The 20,315-nt window shown below is 35.2% G+C and overlaps 2 protein-coding genes across 2 annotated transcripts in view; both read right to left on the reverse strand.

Annotated features, from left to right (window-relative positions):
• The window catches only part of LOC136036368 (chitooligosaccharidolytic beta-N-acetylglucosaminidase-like), a 579,146-nt gene that overhangs the window by 202,606 nt on the left and 356,225 nt on the right, over window positions 1–20,315 (reverse strand). The window lies entirely within an intron of this gene.
• On the reverse strand, window positions 7,378–8,373 carry LOC136036573 (E3 ubiquitin-protein ligase XIAP-like). The gene has a single exon (XM_065718875.1). It carries the CDS (start codon window positions 8,371–8,373, stop codon window positions 7,378–7,380), a length of 996 nt encoding a protein of 331 aa, XP_065574947.1.

Consider the following 20,315-nt stretch of genomic DNA (forward strand, 5'->3'; position numbering starts at 1 on the left):
GGAATACTCACTAAATTATTTATACTCAAATTTAATTAAAGATGATCTAACAAAATATTTTACTAAACCGATTTATAATAGTATTGAACCAGTTACAAAACGACCTTTGAGGCAAGTTGCCAAAAACGCAAGTTTGGCTTTGAGAACTTGCATTTAATCATTTTGTTCTATTTTGTTTGAGTGAATCTATCATCATAGTTCATTGCATTTGTCGGTTTGTCAGTTGTTGAACTTCGTTGAAGTAAGGATGCTAAGGCTGTTTTACAAAAGTTTTTTTTAAAAACAATATTAGTTTTAATTCTTGCATTTTAATGTAACTTTATTTATATATACATATTTTTTTTTCTTTCTCGTATTGGGCTGAAGACGGCCCTTGGACATAGGGCCGAAATATCCACAGATTTGATTTCTACTGTCTTGAAAAGATTTCTCCTAGTGTTTCTACTTTGTGTTTGTTTGCTGCTGTAAAGTCTAAAACCTACTGCGTCGTTGACGCTTTACAGAAAGTTATGTGTTTCTTGAACTGTCTTAGAGACTACAAATAAAATCAGAATGTGTATGAGATGTAATGATATCAGTTCATGAATGAATGATAATCAGTTTAAGGTTTATTTTGCTGTAATTTTTATTTTCATTTTAAATGCTGTAATAACCAGAACAAAAAATATTTGTCATATTATTCGTTATCAGTGAAGCGCCAGTGACGGGGTATGCTTTTAACTTTACAGTTAAAGAAGGGGGTAGTATCCAAAATTCTTGTTTGTAGTGAAACTGTATTTATCTTGAACAGTCTTAGAAAGAATTAATAAAATTAAACCGAATATTTCATATATAATGATACTAATTGCTGAAAGTTTATCACTTCAAAATTTAATTCTACTTTAATTTCTATGTTTATTTTCAATGTTGTAATAAGTAAAAAAGAAAAAATTTGCGATATAATTCGTTCTCATTAAAGCGCCAATGACGCAGTAGGTTTTAAACTTTTACAATGAGAGAAGGAGGCAAAACCCAACCTCTTGTTTATTAATTTTTGTTCTTTTCAAGCTTGATTTGCATATTGAATTTAAGTTTCGCTCGTTTTCAGATTCAAGTATTCATCTATAATAGTGCCTATTGTACGTTCGTTTGCTGTGATTGTAAATTTGATTTCTATTCGCTTTTGGTTTCATTTATTCTTTAATAGTAATTTCTTGTCGTTTCTAGTTTGAATTTTAACAGACATTTGTATCTGCTGATCGTAAGTTTAAGATGACCTTAACTTTTTTTTGAAACGCATTTTTTTCAGATTTATTTTTAAATTAGATCAAAAGAATCTCAGGATTTTTATTAGATAGGTTTGGGGAAAAAGGGTGTAGGCTAGTTGACCTCCGACCTCTTTTGTCTTTTAAAAACTGAACTAGAACTTATAATTTACAATTAAATGTATCCCTTCCGGTGTTTATACGAGCAGCCCTTCCGTAAAAACCATATATACCTCAGGGACTAACTTACAACACTCGATCCTGGACCCTGTGGAGTTTTTACACCCCGAAGTTAATTGTATATAATCCTTGAACTAAGATTAAAATTTGTGTCATATGCATTTGCGAAAAAGAGGGCGTGGAAGATCTTTGCCCTTGATCACTTTTAACTCCTAGAAACGACTCTATAGCTTCCAATATCTAATCGAATGAGCCCCCTCCGAAGTTTATGTGACCAACTTTTCCGTAGAAACTTTATATGCGCGCAGGGCATAAGTTACAAGCCTTCTCCTGGGTTTTGGGGGGGGGTGTATTTTGATCCTGAAGTTTTGTCATCTGGTCGTGGGAGCGAATTAATTGAAATGGCTATCTCAAAATTTTGATTGGATGCATTTGGGGAAAAGAGGGTGATTGTGGGGCAGGGGCATGAATACCCGCCGATCACTTTTGATGACTCTTAAAAATTTCAATTTCCAATCAAATGAGCAACATCTGATGTTTATATGACCACACCTTACAAAAAACCTTATCTGCCCACGGGACAAAACTTAAAACACTTCCCCCGGGGTCTAAGGAGTTTTTTGACCCCTTATATTTTGATATTTACATTTTAAACTATTTTGAATGAAATCTATATCACAAATTTTGCTCAGATGAATTTTGAGGAAAGGGGCTTTGGGGGGGGGGCTAGTTTCCTTCCGATAACTTTTCACTCTTAAAAAGGACAATAAAATCCCAATTTCCAAGCGAATGGGTGCCCTCCATAGCTTACACCACCATCCCTTCAATAAGAACCTTATTTGCCCCGGAGGTATAACTTACAAGTCGCTGGACTGTTTTAAACGAAAGAACTATCTCAAATTTTGATTGAATACATATGGGGAAAAGAGGGTGGTGGTGTGGAGGAAGGGGCATGTATGCCCGCCGATCACTTTGATGACTCTTAAAAAGTTAAATACAAATTTCAAATTCCAATCAAATGAGCAACATCTGATGTTTATATGACCACATCTTACACAAGGCTTTATCTGCCCCCGGGGAAAAACTTAAAACACTTCCCCCCGGGCTCTAGGGAGTTTGAAACTCTAAACTATTTTGAATGAAATATATATATCACAAATTTTGCCCAGATGAATATGGGGGAAAAGTGGCTTTGGGGGGCTAGTTGCCCTTCAATCAGTTTTGACTCCTAAGAAAGGCAATAAAACTCCGATTTATAGTCAAATGGGCCCCCTCCCAAGTTTATACTAAAATCACCTCAATAAGAGCATTATATGCCACGGAGGCATAACTTATAACTCTTGGCCCCTGGTTCTGTGGAGGGGGGCTATGTTATCCCTGGAGTTTTTCTTATATGATTTTTGGTCAATTTTGGATAAAATTGCTTCGAGTAAAATACTCGATCAGACGAATTTGGCGAAAAGAAGGTTGGTGTAGGGGTCGGGCAAATTGCCATCGGGTCACTTTTGACTTTTAATTGGGACAATAGAAATTTTGATTCACAATCAAATGTGCTCCCTCCAAAGTTTATGCTACCATACCTTCCAAAAAATCTTTATATGCCCTCAGGGCATAATTTAAAGTACTTGCTCCCAGATTCAGGTGGGATGTGTTATTCATGGAGTCTTTTTTAAATGATCTAGCCTATTTTGAATAGACTGGCTCCGTAAAACAAATTCGATTGGACATTTTTGGGGCAAAGAAGGTTGGTTGGGAGGGGGCTAGTTGCCATCGAATCACTTTTGACTCTTAAAAAGGGAATTGGAACTTTCAACGTCTATCATCTGAATCCCCTCCGAGGCTTATACGACCATTTCTCAAGCTTTATTAGCCATCAGGGTGTAATTTACAACCGAGACTCAGGAATTGGGGGTGAGTGATTATGATGAACCCAAATTTTTTGTTATCTGATCTTTGAACAATTTCGAACAAACTGGGAATGTCAAAATTTTGATCGGATGGATTTGGGCAAAAGAGGTTGTGTATAGGGAGGATAGGTGCAAGAGGACATCCAAAAAATCAAGGGTTAAGTTCCTCCCAAACGATGCCCTTGTCCTTCTGTTGTTTTGTTTTGCTAATGCATCAAAGAAATATTGTTCTTTGATATAATTATGTATTGTTTTGTTTTGTGTTCGTTCTGGACTTTAGAAAAGGCTTATTTAATTTTAAATTCAAAGTTTTAGTTCTCTAATTAAGCGTCAAAAGTGATCACAGGGTAACCAGTACACTCCCCCCCCCTCAACTCACTCCTAATTCTTCTTACAGAAATTGTGAGATATTCATTTTGTTCGGAAAGGTACTTAAATAGCTATGGCTTGATAGCCCCTTCCAACTCTTCGGACAATGACTGTAATTTGTGTTAGTTGCCCATTGGTTACATGGGCAAAATTGGTTACATTGGTTACAATAGTTTTACGGAAATGATGGGAGCTTAGACTTTGGAGGGGCTCTTTCGACTGGAAATAAAAAGTTTTGTTTTTTTTAAGAGGAAAGAAATTCAACGATAACAAGCCCCTCCCCCCTCCATTGCGGTATTTTTACCTAATGCATCCGGTAAAAATTTTAATATAGCCATTTGTTCAAAATAGTCCACAAGTCAAATAACTTCAACTAAGGAGTTGACAAATTCCCAAGCTCCAAGGCCAAGGTTTCCAACTTGCGGGTTTCCAACTATCAGCATATTGGAAGGTTTTTTTTTAGAGGAGTTGATCGTAGAAACTTTGGAGAGTGCTCATTCGATTGGAAAATCGAGAGCCTTAGTTTTGTTTTTATGTGGCTCTATCAAGACACAAAAGTGACTGGAGGTAAACCATTACCCCTTCTTACGCCATTTAATTCCCCAATCATCCAACCAAAAGTTTTAGGTAGCCATTTAATTCAATGTTTTTGAAAAGAGGGTAATGTTGAAAGTGTTTTGTAAATTTGTCTTCTGGGCTATCCATCTCCCAACACAGTCATCCCCCCAAAGAAAATTATAGGGCTTCACAATTAGGCACGTGTTCATGTATAGTTGTTTTGCAATTGAGAAAAGTCGGTGCGTTTGACTCTAAATGTCCAAGAAGATGATGGACATTCAGGTAAATCTTTCAGAGAATTTAGGGGGAATTGTTGAACTAAATTAAAACACATTATATACACATGGGGTGTCAAAAGCGATGAAGTTGGAATAACTGAATTTATTAATCTAGAACTTTCACATAATGTTATGGGGGATAACCAACTGACCAAAAATGTACTATTTGTGTGATATTACTACCAGTACAATTACTGAAATTACTACCACTACAATTACTGCCTCTAAAGTAAGTACTGCCAAGGATGTCGATATTAAAGCTAAAATTTAAGGAAATGTTCTGGGAAAAGTTTAACTAAATCAAAATATAGTCTGTACATACACATTGTCAAAAGGGCATATCAGTAATATCCTTGTAACAGTTTACCGTATCAAGCCATAACTTCCAGGGCATCAAAAGAGGTATAACATCCCTCTCATACAATGGGGCATAAGACAACATATCTATGCTACTTCTACTATTAATACTGATGTTACTCCGCAATACTTGTTCAAACCATTCGTGGTAACCCATAAACAGTAAAGAGCGACCCAGCTCAGTAGTAAACGAAACTCTAAAAAACGGAATTTTGGTGCTAAAAGATACATCAAAAGGATCGGATTTTCTTGCTGATTTTAAATATATAAGTTTCATCAAATTTAGTCTTTGTCATCAAAAGTTACGAGCCTGAAAAAATATGCCTTATTTTGGAAAATAGGGGAAAGCACCCCCTAAAAGTCATAGAATCTTAACGAAAATCACATTCACAAATACCATCACATTCAGCGTATTAGAGAACCAAACAGCAAAAATGTAAAGCTCCTATCTATAAAAATGTGGAATTTCGTATTTTTTGCCAGAAGACAGATCACGGGTGCGTGTTTATTTGTTTGTTTGTTTGTTTCCCAGGGGTCATCGTATCGACCAAGTGGTCCTAGAATTTCGCAAGAGGGCTCATTCTAGCGGAAATGAAAAGTTCTAGTTCCCTTTTAAGTAAACAAAAGAATTGGAGGGTATCTAGGCCCCCTCCCACGCTCATTTTTTCAACCATGCCTTTGGGATGACTTACTCCCTCATAGTGCCTGAGGGAGGGGCTGCAAGTTAAAAACCTTGACCAGTATTTACATACAGTAATGGCTACTGGGAAATGTACAGACGTTTTCAGGGGGATTTTTCCGGTTTTGGGGTGGGATTGAGGGGAGGGGGCTATTTGGGAGGATCTTTCTTTGGAGGAATATGTCATGGGTGAAGAGAAATTCAATGAAAAGGACGCAGGATTTTCTAGCATTATTATAAAAAAAAACAATGAAAAAATAAACATGAAAAAGATTTTTCAATTGAAAGTAAGGAGTAACATTAAAACTTGAAACGAACAGAGATTATTACGCATATGAGGGGTTCTAAAAATACTTTGGCATAAAGAGCGATGTATTTAGAAAGAGATAAATACTTTGCTCTTTGTGCTAAAGTATTTTTAGTAATTTCAACTATTTATTCTACGGCCTCTCTGATTCAGGGGTCATTCTTAAGGAATTGGGATAAAACTTAAGATTTAGTGTAAACAGCGAGGTATTAACGAGGGGACAAACCCCCTCATATACAAAATAAAAAAAAGAATATAAAGGTTTGTTACGTAACTTAATTCTTAAGCTACGCATACTTTTTACTAATAAAACGTTCGTTAAAAATTAAAAGCTCTGGTTGCCTTTTTAAGTAACCGAAAAATTGGAGGGCAACTAGGACTCCTTCCCCATCCCTTATTTCTCAAAATCGTCTGATCAGAACTAAGAGAAAGCCATTTATTCAAAAAAAGAATTAATATGCAAATTTCATTTTAATAATTTATGTGCGGAGAGCCAAAATCAAAAATGCATTAATTCAAAAACGTTCAGAATTTAAATATATAAAAAACTAGTTTTTTTTAACTGAAAGTAGGGAGCGATGTTAAAACTTAAAACGAAAAGAAATTACTCCGTATATGAAAGGGGTTGTCCCCTCCGCAATCCCTCGCTCTTTACGCTAAAGTTTGACTCTTTGCCACAATTCTACTTTTTAAAACAATTAAAAACTTTAGCGTAAAGAGCGAGGGATTGCGGAGGGTGCAACCCATTTCATATACGGAGTAATTTCTATTCATTTTAAGTTTTAACATCACTCCTTACTTTCAGTTAAAAAAACTAATTTTTTTTATTTAATCTACTAATACGACACTACTACTGCTACTATTGCTCCTCCTAATACCCCTAGTACTAATGTAACATCAAAGCTAATGGTTTGAAGGTAGAAATTTTTAGAGAATATAGAGGGGAAATTTCACTTACCCATGTATGATTATACCTGATTTTGGGAATTATATATTTAGAAATTCCAAGCAATTATCCGCATACACAGGGATTTTTATCTTTAGTAAACTATACACTAAACCGATAACATAAAATTTGTTTGGCTGGTTCACATTCACCCACATGATCTTGATTTTCCTTCCAATCTGAATTCACCTTCACCAAAACTCAAGCTTATGTGATTTTGCAATCCAGTCTTAGCATAATATATCCAGAAATATTGAAATCAATTGGAATGACGCTGGAGTTTAAGTAGGTCTCGGATACACACACGACAGAAGAAAAGATGGTTAAACTAATCAAAGGTAGTGATGACCCCGAAAGGGATGGAAGTCGGCTCCTTATGAAACCTCCTACCTTTAAGCCTTGCAGAAGGAGAGGCCAACCTCTGAAGGGTTTGCTGGAGTAGCCCACTACATACCCAAAAAGTGTCAAGCAACAACACTGGGAAACTAAATCCAAATCAAGCATCTGATTCTACCATGTTTATAATTTAACCAGTTGCACCCAAATTTTAATTTAGGGAAGAAATACTTTCGCCGTGTAATCAATAGCCTGACGACAGAGTGGGCAGTTTGCTAAAACTAAAGTACAGATGGAACAAGACGCAAGATGTCCACATGGCAAATATATGTATTCGACTCGCTTGTCTAGACATACTCTACATTTATATCGTTCTTCAATTACTTCCTCAGACATGTCTACGTTCATTCTTTTTGGCTTATTTGGTATTTCTGTCTTCAGTTTTTTCTCTAGCCTTCTTCGACTTTTAGTGTTTTCGGTCTCTGCTTTCCTTTTAAAAGAATCTTTGACTTCCTCTTTAAATATATTTTCCATTGAATGAATTAAAAACAAACATTCACTAAACCACCGTGCATGTTCAGCCCAAGGGTCATCTGTTACCTTCCAGTGGTCCAGACTATTATCGCAATGAAAACAGTTCACTTTATCTGACACTCCCAAATAGAAAAATCCAGCTTCGGCAAGTTTGCTGGGATCCATCCGGCCACTGTAATTCCAATTAGCAAAAGTTTTTAACCTAGCTTCAAAAGTACTTTTACTAGGATGCTTGGGGCCACAGTGGGCATAAATTCTAGAGTTGGCCAGGAAATTATTCATGACTTGTTGCAGTATTATGGATTGAATACGTAAAGAAGAGCGACCGTTATACATGAAAAGACCCATCGATATATCACCGGATGCAGGAGGTAAACATAAAGGTTCAAGTCCCTGCACAAGGCAGCCTCTTTTAAAACGTCTTCTATTTTCTGAAATAGGTACATCTCCTTCCTCAAAATGATATATTACTCCCCCACAAAAAGCACATTGTACTTGATAGCCAAGGCCAGTATAAAAGAATCCTTCTTCAGCTAATTCTCTGATGTCAATAAAATTAGCCTTCCAACTACTAGTAAACGTCATTAGTCGAACATCCTCTTGTTTAAGGACTTGACACTCTTGTTGACTTAAGAAACGCCTTTTCTTAGAATTAAAATACTTTTTGATATTTGACATCTTATTCGTAACCATGTAGTTTTTTTACAATAGCCGCCATCAATTGATCCACATCTTTTATATAAATAATGACGTAAGGATTAATATCTGGCCATGACGTTTTTATAAGAAATGATGTTACTTTATATGCACTTCATAACTATAATGACGTCCCTCTGAAAGCTTTGGTATTGTATTATATTGTATCGGATTACCGACGGTTCTTCACTGCTAAGGTCCCTGCGTCGGCCCTGCAGTGCATTCCTGCAGCTTGATTTGATCTCTGGGTCCCGTATTACCAAGCTAAGGTCAAACCCACTGCGCCAGGAAAAAAACTTTTTTATTATGTAGAGAAAATAAGAATTTTGATTGAAGATGTTAAAATATACCTAAGATTTATGTCGAAGGCTCTCTAATGAGCCTTTTTCAGAGAACATAAAACTCAAAAAGAGATTCTTTCTAAAAGAAATATTTTTAAACAGTGATATTTTTTGGTATTAGAGAATAATTTATTAGATAGAGAATATAACAATTTAGATTCGTTAGATTTTTTTTAATTCATTCTTTATTTTTCTCTTGTTAAGAGCATCCGTAGCCTCATCTGTAGTTAGCATGATGAAGATTCAAAAAAAAATTAACACGGTTTTTAAACTCATTCCTTCTTCTGTACCTTTATTCCTTAAAATTTAATGTTATTTCACTAGATCTTTTTATTTCTTTTCTTCTAAGCACCCTGCAACCTTCGTCCAGCCAACCTGACGAAAGTTCTACAAAAAAATCTTATATGAGGGGGGGGGGGTATTTACCTGTTATTATTTGAAAAATAATCAGAAATGAATTCAACAGAAAACAAGGAGCAACATTACAACATAAAACGAACATAAATTATTACTTATATGGAAGAGGATGCGATACCCTCAATACCCCACTGTTTACGCTAAACTTATACTTTTCGTCACAACTGTTGATAAGCAACTCATAAAATATGGAACTTCTTAGAATAAGTGGCTTTATAAAGTTGTAAAAAACTACAGTTCAAAGATTGGATGAGTTTTCATTCGGCCATTCAACTATGAGAACTTAAGCTGGATTATACTTAACCTTCAAACGAAAAGCATAGTAAACAAAACTGTTGAAAGTAAGAAAATTATGAAATACTAGCTATTGGGGTGGCGCTTTGCGCCACCTCAACACCTTGTTTGTGGGGCCGCTTCGTGCCCCCTTCAAGCCCCCGTGCGCGCGTAAGTTGTTACGTGCCATATTAGTTACGTGCCATTGTAGTTGTGTCCCTGTGTCCCATTTGTGAATAGAAATATATATATATATATATATATATATATATATATATATATATATAATATATATATATATATATATATATATATATATATATATATATATATATATATATATATATATATATATATATATATATATATATATATATATATATATATATATATATATAAATATATAATATATCTATATATATATATATATATATATATATATATATATATATATATATATATATATATATATATATATATATATATATATATATATATATATATATATCTATATATATAAAAATAAGTTGTCTGTCTGTCTGTGGATCAGGTGACGTCATGTTTCTGTGTCGACTGACGTCATGAAGTTAGTTGTCGTCATTTTTGCTATGACGGTGACGTCATTCAAGATATTTAAGACATATGTTCACGTAGAAATCTATTAATGTTTAAGTTTACAATGACTGATGAACTTACCATGGCAAAAGCCGATGAAGATGCTCAAAGAATCTATGCCAAAAAACTTGCTGCTGATAGAGAAAGTCAGAACAGAAAGCGTGCCGAGGAACTACCAGAGCAACGCGAAAGCAGACTTGCTGCTAAAAGAGAAAGTGAAAAAAGAAGGCGTGCCGAGGAATCAAAAGAACAGCAAGGAAACAGGCTTGAGGCTGATAGAGAAAGAAAGAACAGAAAGCGTGCCGAGGAATCAAAAGAACAGCAAGGAAACAGGCTTGAGGCTGATAGAGAAAGAAAGAACAGAAAGCGTTTCGAGGAACTACCAGAGCAACGCGGAAGCAGACTTGCTGCTAAAAGAGAAAGTGAAAAAAGAAGGCGTGCCGAGGAATTACAAGAACAGCAAGAAATCAGGCTTGCTGCTGATAGAGAAAGTAAGAAAAGAAAGCGTGCCGAGGAATCAGAGCAACCTGAAAGTTATCGCCTGGCATTCAGGTACAACCCAGTCGATGATTATAGCTTGAGTAGATGTGTTCAAATCGGGACAATGTCTAAAATTTGTCCCTATTGCAAGGCCTTGAAATTCAATGGTGAAACAATGCAAATGTGTTGCGCCTCAGGAAAAGTTAAACTTCCTCTATTGGCTGCACCACCAGAGCCATTGAAGACTTTCCTTACTGGAACTACGTCAGAATCTAAGCGTTTTTTGTCAAAAATCAGAAAATACAACTCATGTTTCCAAATGACGTCGTTTGGAGCCCAAATCGAAAATCCAGATCAATTTATGTCTACTTTCAAAGTAAAAGGGCAAATTTATCATAGAGCAGGGTCCCTTTTACCATTCTCAGGCGAGAATCATAAATTTTTACAATTGTACTTCATCAACGATAGAAATTCTGAATTGAATGCACGTTGCGAAATTTCTCCCAACGTTGAAAGGACAATCGTTTCCCAATTGCAACATCTTTTCCACGAAAATAATAATTTAGTGCGTCTGTTCAAAACAGCCATCGATTTGATGCCTACTGGAGTGCACAATGGCACACAAAAAATCGCTCGAGGCTCTGGATCAATGCTCGAAAGATTTGCGAGGGAAGTCGAAACCCTTTGGCAGCACATTAATATTACTTGCGGGAGATTTCAGGCAAACATTACCTATAATACCTAGATCAACTCCTGCAGACGAAATGAAGGCTTGCCTGAAAAATTCTAATTTATGGGCACACGTAAAAAACATTAAAATTAACTACAAATATGCGTGTCCGATAGCAAAACAATGACTCTGGTCAAACATTTTCAGATCAATTGCTGGCAATGGGAAACGGAAAGCTCCCAGTAGACTCAATTTCAGGACGTATACAACTACCTGCTGATTTCTGTAATTTAGTGACGTCCAAAAATGAATTGATTGAAAAAGTATTTCCGAATATTCTAAAAAATTATAAAAATAATAAATGGCTAAGTGAAAGAGCGATTCTCGCACCCAAAAATATAGACATCCACGAAATCAACAATATTGGTTTGACCAAGATTCGAGACCAGACAGTCCTTTACAAGTTAGTCGACACAGTTTTGGAACCAAATGAAGCGGTTAATTATCCATCTGAATTTTTAAATTCCATTGATCTTTCAGGGTTTCCACCACACGTGCTACAACTGAAAATAGGGGTACCAATAATACTTTTAAGAAATATAAACCCACCAAAGCTTTGCAATGGCACTCGACTTGCCGTAAAAAAAAACAATGGAAAACCTAATAGAGGCCACAATCTTGACAGGGCCTTTTGAGGGTGAGGCTGTTCTTATTCCTCACATTCCCATTATTCCAACGGATCTGCCTTTTCAATTTAAAATATTGCAATTCTCAATTTGATTAGCATTTGCAATCACCATTAACAAAGCTCAAGGTCAATTATTAGAAAAATGTGGTATAGATCTTAATACTGATTGTTTTTCCCATGGACAATTGTACGTTGCATGTTCGAGGGTCGGTAAACCTGACAATCTATTTATATGCAGCGACAATTGGACAGCGAAGAATGTTGTATATTCGCAAGTTTTACGCAGTTAATTTGTATTTTGGAACCAAATGAAGCGGTTAATTATCCATCTGAATTTTTAAATTCCATAGATCCTTCAGGGTTTCCACCAAACGTGCTACAACTAAAAATAGGCGTACCAATAATACTTTTAAGAAATATCAACCCACAAAAGCTTTGCAATGGCACGCGACTTGCCGTAAAAAAAAACAATGGAAAACCTAATAGAGGCCACAATCTTGACAGGGCCTTATGAGGGTGAGGCTGTTCTTATTCCTCGCATTCCCATGATTCCAACGGATCTGCTTTTTCAATTTAAAAGATTGCAATTCCCAGTTCGATTAGCATTTGCAACCACCATCAACAAAGCTCATGGGCAATCACTAGAAAAATGCGGTATAGATCTTAATACAGATTGCTTTACCAATGTACAATTGTATGTTGCATCTTTGAGGGTCGGTAAACCTGACAATCTATTTATACGCACAGACAATGGGACAGCGAAGACTGTTGTCTATTCACAAGTTTTAGGTAGTTAGTTTGTATTGTATCTATCTATCTATATAAAAACGAGTTGTGTGTATGCATGTTTGTTTGTTTGTAAAAAGAGCGTTTGCATATGACGTCATTATTAGTACATACGGCTTTGTATATGGACAGACAATGGGAAAGCCAAGAATGTTGTATATTCGCAATTTTTACGTAGTTTGAAACACATATATAAATCTATCTATATTCACAGGTGGGACGCAGGGACACAACTACAATGGCGCGTAACTAATATGGCGCATAACGAATTACGCGCACGGGGGGGCTTTGGGGGGCGCCAAGCGCCTCACCAACTAGGTTTTGGGGTGGCGCGAAGCACCACCCCAACATCTAGTATATATATATATATATATATATATATATATATATATATATATATATATATATATATATATATATATATATATATATATATATATATATATATATATATATATATATATATATATATATATATATATATATATATATATATATATATATATATATATATATATATATATATATATATATATATATATATATATATATATATATATATATATATATATATATATATAAATATATATATATATATATATAAATATATATATATAAATATAAATATATATATATATATATATATATATATATATATATATATATATATATATATATATATATATATATATATATATATATATGTATATATATATATATATATATATATATATATATATATATATATATATATATATATATATATATATATATATATATATATATATATACATATATATATATATATATATATATATATATATATATATATATATATATATATATATATATATATATGTATATATATATATATATAGATATATATATATATATATATTAGCTGTTGGGGTGGCGCAAAGTGCCACCCCAACACCTAGTTGGTGGGACGGTTCGCCCCCCCCCCAAGCCCCCCGCGCGCGTAAGTCGTTACGCGCCATATTAGTTACGCGCAATTGTATATATATATATATATATATATATATATATATATATATATATATATATATATATATATATATATATATATATATATATATATATATATATATATATATATATATACATATATATATATATATATATATGTATATATATATATATATATATATATATATATATATATATATATATATATATATATATATATATATATATATATATATATATATATATATATATATATATATATATATATATATATATATAATATATATATATATATATATATATATATATAATATATATATATATATATATATATATGTATATATATATATATATATATATATATATATATATATATATATATATATATATATATATATATATATATATATATAAATGTGTGTGTGTTTTTAACTACGTAAAACTTGCGAATATTCAATATTCTTCGCTGTCCCATTGTCTGTGCATATAAATAGATTGTCAGGTTTACTGACTCTTGAAAATGCAACATATAATTGTCCATGGGAAAAGCAATACGTATTCAGATCTATACCTCATTATTCTAATGATTGCCCTTGAGCTTTGTTGATTGTGATTGCTAATCGAACATTCCCTGTGTCCCTGTCGTCATTTATATATCCCCCTGTGCCCCCCGGTGTTCCCGTTGTAGTTGTGTCCCTTTGTCCCGGTCGTCATTTACATTCCCTGTGTCCCGGTCGTCATTTGTGTCCCGGTGTCCCAGTTTGTAATTTCTCTTTGAGTGTCCGGGTCGTCATTTACATTCCCTGTGTCCCGTAGTCCCGGTCGTCATTTGTATGACGACGTATTTTATATATATATATAGATTACATATTTTTTTGATAATGAAATATTATAACTTACTGACAGGTTGATCGAATACGGACTTTGATTTTCGGATATCACTTAGATTATTGGGAAGTACGTTTTCGTGTCCTGTAAAACGGACTTAATGTATATTTGCCCAGTTCTGAATTTTTTTACTGAGACAAATGATTAACAAGGCAGATACAGATGCTGCTGTTAAAGTAGCAGTGAAATTTTTCGGAAAAAATGTGTTTAAAGAGACCTTTGAAATCTGTCGTGTTAGTTTTAAAGTGAATGTGCTTGAGAAGCGCTAGGGCTCACATTTGAGTTTGGCTTTTATGGCCGACTTTTACAAATTGCTATCACACCGAATCTCAAAAGATGATCCTTTTACACAATTTGCGATTATGACCCTTCAGATCTTCCGAATTTCCCTGAGCGAACCAAATATTATTGTGGCATCAAGATTAAACAACTGTGTTCGAATGTTAAATTTCCTCGTTGAAAAATAAGACTCTGTTAGTACAGATAAGGATGAACAAGACTGTTTGTGGCCGTTCCTTCCTAAGCCAGAAAATTCTACAGTTCCTGCCTTTGTTAGTAATTTAACTTCTAGGTTGCAGTCCTTCAACCCCGCTAAGCAGCGTGAGTCTATTTCAAATTTAAGGTGCTTGGACAAAATCGACCATGTTGAGCAACGGGGAGATAGGCTATTGGTGCTTATGAAAGATAATAATTCTGGCTCATCAGTGGTAAGTGCTCTACCCCCCGGCTCACGCATTAGTACTAAGGTTGTATTAATACTAGAATGTATTACTATTAGTGCATTAGTACTAGGGCTGCGATGAATCAAACATTTCAGGTTTTACGAACTCTTTTGTGCAAGTAAGGCGCTTTAGAGGTAGTTAAGTCGGGCAGTTGTCCTTGAATCAATCTCAATATTATCGTATCGAAATTGGAAAATAGTCCGGAAATACAAAACTCCCGATATAACTGCAAAACTAGGGGAAATTCATGATAAGTTATCAGGACAAGCATATCAACGGCTTACCCCATATCAAGGGCTTGCCCGTTTGTTCTGTTGACCTTTTTCCTCGTTGATTTTGTTGTACTTATTGTCGCTACACTGGAATGAAACTTTCCTACCTCCAAATGTTCGTCGATTCAAACTATCTTACGTCCAAAACCGCTACTTTTCAGGAGAGCTATTTGACAGTACTTCAAAAAGAGGTTATAGGGGAACTACCGAACCGTAGAGTTTCTTTCGTATTGGCTATGTATTAGTGAAGATATTTTTGATCTACTTAGGTCAGAACGTCGAAAAATCTGGATATAGGATGATAGTCATATTATCTATATCAGAACAAGAATATCCCAATTTTCGTCCAATTTTCCAATTTTTGTCCAAAGTCCAATTTTTGGACATAGGTTAGTTACAGATCTGAGAAGCCCTGCTGAAGGAAGGCACAGTCCATCCAATGTCCGTATTTTATCAAATATTTCACCACATATTATTTTAATTTATTTTCAAAGTATGACAAAATGAAAAACTACTATTCAAAGTATCAAAAGAGAAAAATAGAACCAAGTTAATCAGAATCATCCAACTCCACAGAACCTTCTTTTAAACAGTCGAACGGAAGGTCTCTGAATAACTGGTGGTAAGCTTCAGGAATCAATTTTTTTTTTTTACAAAGATCTTGAGTATCACGGTACAATCTTTTGCAAATTGAAACTGGACCAGAATACAGCTTTTGCAAATTACACGACCCAGCTGACTTCTTCGCTGAAGCTTTCCCCTTCTTGACTTCCTGATTGTTTCAATCACCTTGATGTCTTCAGCTGCTAAGCTGGTCCGAATACTATTTATGTCAGGCAACGTGTAATCAACTTTCAACACTTGTATTTCTGTGAAGTTCACTTTAACCCCGTTGATATCAACATTAAAATTATCACTGGTCTCTCTACATAGCTTATCAAGATCATAGAAATCAGAGATTTCCATTTCCTTCACTTTGTAAGGACCCTTCAAACATGCACTTTTTACAATCTGAAACCACTGAGAAGGCAAATACACTGTTTGGTTTTTAGCGAATCTCTTGATGACAGTATGGACTGAATCGTTTTGATTTTGCTTGTGCCCGGTTTCAAGATACATGTGAGTAATTACTATCTTAAATTTACTGGCCCAGTGTAAATAAAGAGAAACAAGATTCTTGTTCTTGTCCTCCGCAATTGTCACTTATGAAAACGAATTCTTTTGTTCTTTTCTCTACCTTACTCACAATAAAGCTGTAGACACAACTTCCGATTTCTGACGAGCTTCTTTTAGCAGTGCCTGCATGCCATACGTAGCAGTTTCCTTCACGAGTATTACAGTTATAGATACTGAGATTGTAACAGTGAAGTTTCGACTTATAGCAATAAGAAGAAACTTCTCCACGTGCACACTGTAGGACCTTTTGCAGGTCAAAGCACGCTATGATAATCCTTTCATTGTCCATCTTTCCTAACTATTGTTCCTCTGCCATAGACTTTCTACTGTTTTCCTTATTTCTGATGTGCTCACTGTGCTGTATAGTCAACTGTTCATTTGAGGGCTAGCATTTTCCATCGCAACACACTTGTCACATTGGTCTTTTTTGGGACGGAAAAAGCTGAGATTGAGCTCATGCTGAAAAATATCTCTGTATTTGTCGGATCTTGCACCTTGTCTATTGTTTTCCAGGCTCCAGTCTCGATAGATTCTATAAATGTAAGCATGACTTTTGATCCCATCTTCCAAATACTGAGATTTAGATCTATCTCTGTAGTAATGGCTTGGGGTTTTTTTCAAAAGTTTTACATGCTCCCTGCATGATTTAAGTTCTCTCATATCGGTGAATCTACGGGATTCCTCTTTTCGACCTCTTTCATCCCTTTTTGCAGCTCCCGTACCATGCACTTTTTTCTTCAACGCAGTTTTCACCATCTGTTCAGAAATTCCTAGCGTATTTACGAAAAACAGTCGACAGACTTGCTCAGGCTCCTCAATGCACAAGGAATACGCTACTGAAAACAGCCTCCTCTTTCCTTTTTCTTTCCCTCTGTTCCTTCTTCATGATTATCATTATCACTCTTACGTATCCTAGAATGTTTTTTTTCTTGACTTGACTAACTTACTAAGGTATGTAGTTTCTTTGTCTATTAATATCAACCAATTCCCAGTAAGACTTGAAAATGGTTATTTTAGTTTCTTCCGGAATTCCTTAATAACACATCATCCTGCACTTACAAGGCCCTTTCATTGTCCTTTCTGGCACAGTCTTTCCTTTGCTACGAATGTTTTTGATAAAACATTCAACATCTTATTTGCTATGTACCTTTTCCAGCTGGAAGGCCTTCTCTTCCTCTTCTTTCCCTGGGCAATAGGACTTTCTTCTGTTACACTAAGTTCACCACCAGACTCACTGTCATTTTCCTCTATTCCACTAAGTTTATTAGCAGAAGTGTTTCCCTTCTCTTTAATTCCACTAAGTTCATTAGCAGATGTATTCCCATTCTCTTCCATTCTACTACGTTCATTAGCAGAGGCATTCCCTTTCTCGTTTATTCCATTAAGTTCAAAAGCAGATGCAGCACCAGTAATGCCTAGCTCACAAAAGTTCTCGGATTCATCCTGAATGGTAGCTTTGCTTGCACCTAAGGCAGAATCGTTATGCACAGAAAGATCTGCACTAGAGCCTTGCTCATTAGTTTGAAAACACACGTCAAGATTCAGAATAGGAGTGTGTGACACATGAGGAGCGTCCGGAATGCGCTGCATCATTCCACGATCAAGACTAGTCTTTACTGTCAAATGCGAATTTGCACAGGTTTCATTTGTTTCGAACGAGGTTCCAGCTTCTGTGGTCATGGCCCATTACATTCCTCCCAACTCTCCTGAGTAAATTACTGAGGTTTCCGGGGGGACTCAAATAATTAGTGTTAGAGATGCAGTCAGATTTGTTGCCAGTAGTTGTAGTCACAGCCAAACCTGGAAAAAAAAATTGTTAAAGCAATGTCATACATAAGTACTGTTTTTTTTAGGGCAGTCAAATCTTGTATTGAAGCCCCGATTGCTGCAGCAACAGTGAGTTAAATAAAATAAGCTTTTTATCTTGTTGAACTTGTTGCGAGATTTAAAGGTTGCCTCGTTAGATGCTTAGAGAAAATCTGATGTCACTGAATCAAAGGTGTTGACAATACTGTATCTCTTTATGTTTACTATTTATATGCTGCAAATATTCAGTCTATTCAGTTCAGTTCACTTAATGCTACCAAACTCTATAAAATAAACGGGCAGTACCCAGGAAGTCTAGAAGACTTGTATCCAGGAAGTCTGGAAAACCTGTAAACTACTAATGGACTTGTAAACCTATAAATCCTACTTTAAAAAATATTTTGACTGAAGTTGTTAGAGCTACAAGCTACAATCTCACTCTCTTTTACAACATCCGAGCAATCATGGCTCATTTGAACCTATTGACACCAAGTTCTACCAGTAATACAGGTTGTCCGGCAAATTTTAGTTGTCACATCGACCATTTCATATTCCCCACTGTAAAGCTGGTGAACAGGCAGAAGGGACGATATACAGTTTCACCTAAGAGACTGTGTCTAACCAGTAGGACCTTATCAGTAATAGTGGAAAGGTCAGATAATACTGTAATAGTAGATCAGATGTTGTAAAATAGAATCCCTCAGTTCCAGTGAGCACAGTTCCCTTGGTAGAGATAGCTCAGGGATGGTAGTTATCAAACATTTAGGTACTCTACCCCAGTCTGCCACAAATCCATGATTTTTGGATACTCTTTGCAGAATGTTGTATATATCCAGCATTTGGCAGAGATACCATATGCCAAACGGTGGTTTATTCCTAACGCTGGATACCCTATGCCAAACGCTGGATACCTATTGCCTATAAAGGATTGATGATGAAGCTCAAAAATAAACCAATCAGATTTCACCCATAGTGAGATAGGTCAGGGTTAGAGTGCAAACAGGTATCCAACGTTTGGCATAGCGTATCCGGTGTTAGGCATAGGCTATACTTATGCTTAGATGAAATGGCGTTAGATGATAGATATATCTAACGTTCTGCATAGGGTATCCAAAATTAAGGGTTTGTGATTGACTGCTCTACCCAGGAATGAGCTGACGTGACTGGCCAGAGTGCACCGGAGGGGACCTGAAGAAATCCACAATATCTAAGGAAAGCACAATACCTCAATGGTCTAGTGTCTAATGTTGTAGTAACATTGAAAAGGCAAAAAGGAATCAGAATAAGAATCAGACAATTTTCTCTTACCTTTCCTGGCTTTCCCTCTAGCTAGTTCCATCAGTATTCTTCATCTATTCGTTTTGCAACTTCACCCTTCCTTCATAATTGCAAATTTTTACTATAAATATTGATGGTGGTGAAGGCAAATGTTATCATCAAATTATCCCATGTCCAAAAAAACTTATCGATACTTTAGAATGGCAATATCCCAAGTCCAAACAAACTATCTATGTCCTACAACTCATCAAAATTTACTGCTTAAAGTAAAATTTACTAGCCCAAGTCCTATTAAACATAGAATAGTTTCACGGTGTAAGAAAAGCAAATTTGCAACATAGAATAAGAAAGAAAAGGGCTTTCTAGCGGCGTAGGGCCAATTCTGACTAAAATTTGGATTCAGCGCACAATTTACCACAAGATAGACTAATGATCGTTTTTTTCCATTTTTTGACATAGGATAGTTTGATTCGTAGCACATTTGGAGTAAGGATAGTTTCATTCCAGTGTAGCTTTGTGTTGTAC

This window comes from Artemia franciscana, chromosome 15 (assembly GCF_032884065.1).
Source record: "Artemia franciscana chromosome 15, ASM3288406v1, whole genome shotgun sequence".
In the NCBI taxonomy this organism is placed as follows: domain Eukaryota; kingdom Metazoa; phylum Arthropoda; class Branchiopoda; order Anostraca; family Artemiidae; genus Artemia; species Artemia franciscana.